General features: G+C 36.3%; 1 protein-coding gene across 1 annotated transcript; it reads right to left on the bottom strand.

Moving 5' to 3' along the window:
- Positions 1–1832: 1832 nt before the first annotated feature.
- Positions 1833–3339, bottom strand: LOC149849058 (uncharacterized). Its single transcript, XM_090013283.1, has 2 exons — positions 2992–3339; positions 1833–2066 (listed from the first exon to the last, which is right to left on the bottom strand). The coding sequence occupies exons 1-2, from the start codon at positions 3325–3327 to the stop codon at positions 1980–1982; spliced, it is 423 nt and encodes a 140-aa protein (XP_089869409.1). The 5' UTR covers positions 3328–3339; the 3' UTR covers positions 1833–1979.
- Between the last annotated feature and the right edge of the window lie 250 nt (positions 3340–3589).

The following is a 3589-nucleotide window of genomic DNA, read 5'->3' as shown; positions in this document are numbered from 1 at the left end:
GACTGCTAGATTTCTGCCTGGTGGACTGAAGAAAGGGCAGCAGCTGGATGGGTTGAAGGAAATGGACTGGATGACCGTTGGATCTCCTGTTGGTGGGCTGGACCTCTGCTACGGCTGACGGATGATGGCAAGCAGCTGTCCACTTGCAGCAGCTGTTTGGGGCTTCCTGCACCAAATGGATCTTCCAACCCACCAAAAACTGAGAGGTTTTCCTCCTTTACGCTGGAGGGAGTTTCCTATTGGTGGGCTCTGAAGAAAAGGCAGCAACTGGATGGGTTGAAGAAGATGCAGTTTCACGTTTGAGAAGAATAACCCTGCAAAATCAAAAAAGAAAATTCAATCGGCTTCCTCCCTTTGGTGAATCCCCTGCCTCAAGCCCCAAAAGCTTCCCCTTTTCATCGATCAATGGCTCCTCTTTTTAAAAACTTTCAGCCCTTTGAAGAAAAAAAAAACGCAGCCCTTTCATGAGGTTCCGTTACCTCTTTCAAAATTTGAAACAGTCGTTTCAAGAGGAGCGCACCTTATGATTTTTTTTCAAAATTTTCATTTCATTTACCTAAGTTTTAGGTAAAATGAATTTTATTTTTAGGGAAGTTCGGCTGTTCCATTAAGGCTGCATCTTTCTAAAAAAAAATTCATTTAAACAAATCAATAAAAAGGAATAAAATAAAAAAAATGAATGTTGAAATAAATGAGAGGCTTTTTATGGAAATGCCATCTCAATTCACTTTTAAAATCCTTTTGAAATTAAAGTTTTATTTTGTTTTTGTAAGTCTTTTATTTTCAATTGGGGTGCCACATGTGTGTGGGCCCACTAACTAAAAATAAATAACTAAATATTGAGAAATTAAAAAGAAAAATTTGCAAATTGGTACGACTTCGGGTGGGTCCCGCTTGAGAATAAACAACTTACCTGAGAGTCTGAGTATGATGCTAGTTCAAAAGCGGGTCCCGCTCCATTTATTTGAAAATACGAGATAAAACATTATTTGTTTTCAAGAATTTGGAAAAATTGGGTTTTCAGGGCAAAAATATGGATAAATATAAAAAAATTTGTAAAGAGATTTAAAATCTTTTGCAAAAAGTTTTGAGATAAAATCTTTAAAATCAATATCCAAATATCCAGATTGTTTTTCTTGAGAAAAAAAATTTTGTAATTCAAAGTCCCGGGGGTAAAATGGGAAAGATTGGCAATTTTGAAAACCCCAGGGTTTTAAAAATCAATTTTGAAAAGTTTAAAAATCAAATCTGGATTGACAATTTTGAAAATCAAGAGTTCTGGATCTCAAAATGACATGCTGTGAGGTGAAATGATGCAATGCTATATAAAGACATGTTCTATGAAATGTCACTCTGAGCTTGGACTTGGAAATTCTAACTTTTTGTCCAAAAAGAGGATTTTGAAATTTTGCAATTTGAAGATGTCTCTAAACCTAACACTACAACAAAGCAGTAGATTAGCGACGACCACATTCCGTCGCTAACCATGTTAGCGACGGATTAGCGACAACGTGGCGACAGTATGCTTACGTCGAGAATATTTCGACGCTAACTGGCGACGAAATTATTCCGTCGCTAGGTCCGTCGCTAATTGCGACGGACTAACGAGCGCTGTATTCCGTCGCCAATCCGCCGGTACTAAACGGCGACCACGGCTTGGCGACGGATTTACGTCCGTCGCTAGTCCGTCGCTAGATTTATATGGATAGCGACGGATGTTTCCGTCGCTAATCCGTCGCAAACCCAAAAAAAATTTAAAAAAAAATATTTGAAAATTAAATACTGAGAACCGTACAATTTCTATTTCCTGTACAATTTATATTTCCTGTAAATAAAAAACAAACCGCACAAAAAATTTCATATAACAAGAATCTACAACAATTAATCGTTCCACCTTAAAATTAACAAGTTTAATTATTTACAATTCAACAATTACAATTAGGAAACATAAAAAAATAGAACTTCTTCAACACAGTCCTCTAATCATCGCCAAGATTTTGTGCGTCTTCTTGTTCATTGTCTTTATCTGTCCCTTCAGCTCCACTACGCTGATTATCGCTAGCAGCCTACACAAGAAAAGAACAGTCAGTATTGATAAACAAAATATAATGAAATAAATTACACACTATATGTGATTCTATCATGTGCTCATGTGTGATCTAAGGCAATAAAAAAACTCTATATGTGATTCTATCATGCTCATATGTGCTCTAAGGCAGACAAAAAGTTATATATATATATATATATGTGATTCTATCATGCTCATATGTGTGCTAAGACAGTCAAATAATTGAATATGTGATTATAGCATGTTCATATGTGTTCTAAGGCATCTAGAAAAACTCTATATGTGATTCTACCATGCTCAGATGTGCTTTAAGGCAGGCAAAAAACTATATATGTGATTTGATCATGCTCGTATGTGTGCTAAGGCAGTCAAAAAATTGAATATGTAATTATAGCATGCTCATATGTGCTCTAAGGCAGGCAAAGCAAAAAAATTTATATGTGATTCTATCATAAATGATATATAGCATGTTCATATGTGTTCTAAGGCAGTAAAAAAACTCTATATGTTATTATAGCATGCTCATATGTGTGCTAAGGCAGTCAAAAAACTGAATATGTGATTATAATATGTTCATATGTGTTCTTAGGCAGTCAAAAAACTGAATATGTGATTATAGCATGCTCATATGTGCTCTAATGCAGTCAAAAAAACTTTATATGTGATTCTATCATGCTCATATGTGTTCTTAGGCAAGCAAAAAAACTTTATGATTATAGCATGCTCATATGTGCTCTAATGCAATAAAAAAACTCTATATGTTATTATTGCATGCTCATATGTGCTCTAAGGCAGTAAAAAAACTGAATATGTGATTATAACATGCTCATATGTGTTCTTAGGCAGGCAAAAAGTTATATATGTGATTCGATTATGCTCATATGTGTTCTAAGGCAGACAAAAAACTGAATATGTGATTATACCTGAGAGGGACCTGGAATCGAAGAGCCCCTATCCTGAAGAGCGGCCTTGATTTCATTTCGGAGAAAGGGGGCGACGGTGTATTGGAAGTAGTTATTCAGTGATTCATTAACGATCTGGCGTACATCATCACCGGAAAGAATAGTCGGCTGCTTGGAGCTTATGTCGGCGCAAGAAGTCGGTGAGCCGTAACTGGAAGAACCAATAACTGGTGAAGTGTTCATATTACTCCCAAACCCGAACACGCGACCTTTTTTGGGTTCACCTGCTGCAGTCACCCATGCTGTAGGATCAAATGATGGATGTTGAGTAGCATCATCGCCATATCGCTCTACCATCTGTTGCTCATATGCCTCCTACAAAATAATGTTTAAAGTATTCATTAATAATTAATGATAACATTATGATAACTTGCATATATATTGCAATGATTATTAATAGAATTAATACATACCGTTGTCGTTCTCGCCTTCTCTGATACGAAGACTCCCGTGGTCTTCCGTTTATGTGTTTCTACAAACACATCCTTATATGGTACACTGCCTCCTTTTTCTGCTTCCTGCGAAGTTAAATGACAAAAGATTTAGTACACAAGTTTGC

This window comes from Nuphar pumila, chromosome 1, assembly GCF_984573655.1.
Source record: "Nuphar pumila chromosome 1, dmNupPumi1.hap1.1, whole genome shotgun sequence".
In the NCBI taxonomy this organism is placed as follows: Eukaryota; Viridiplantae; Streptophyta; class Magnoliopsida; order Nymphaeales; family Nymphaeaceae; genus Nuphar; species Nuphar pumila.
Note: the sequence above shows the minus strand (reverse complement) of the source record. Positions and strands in the feature narration are given on the sequence as shown.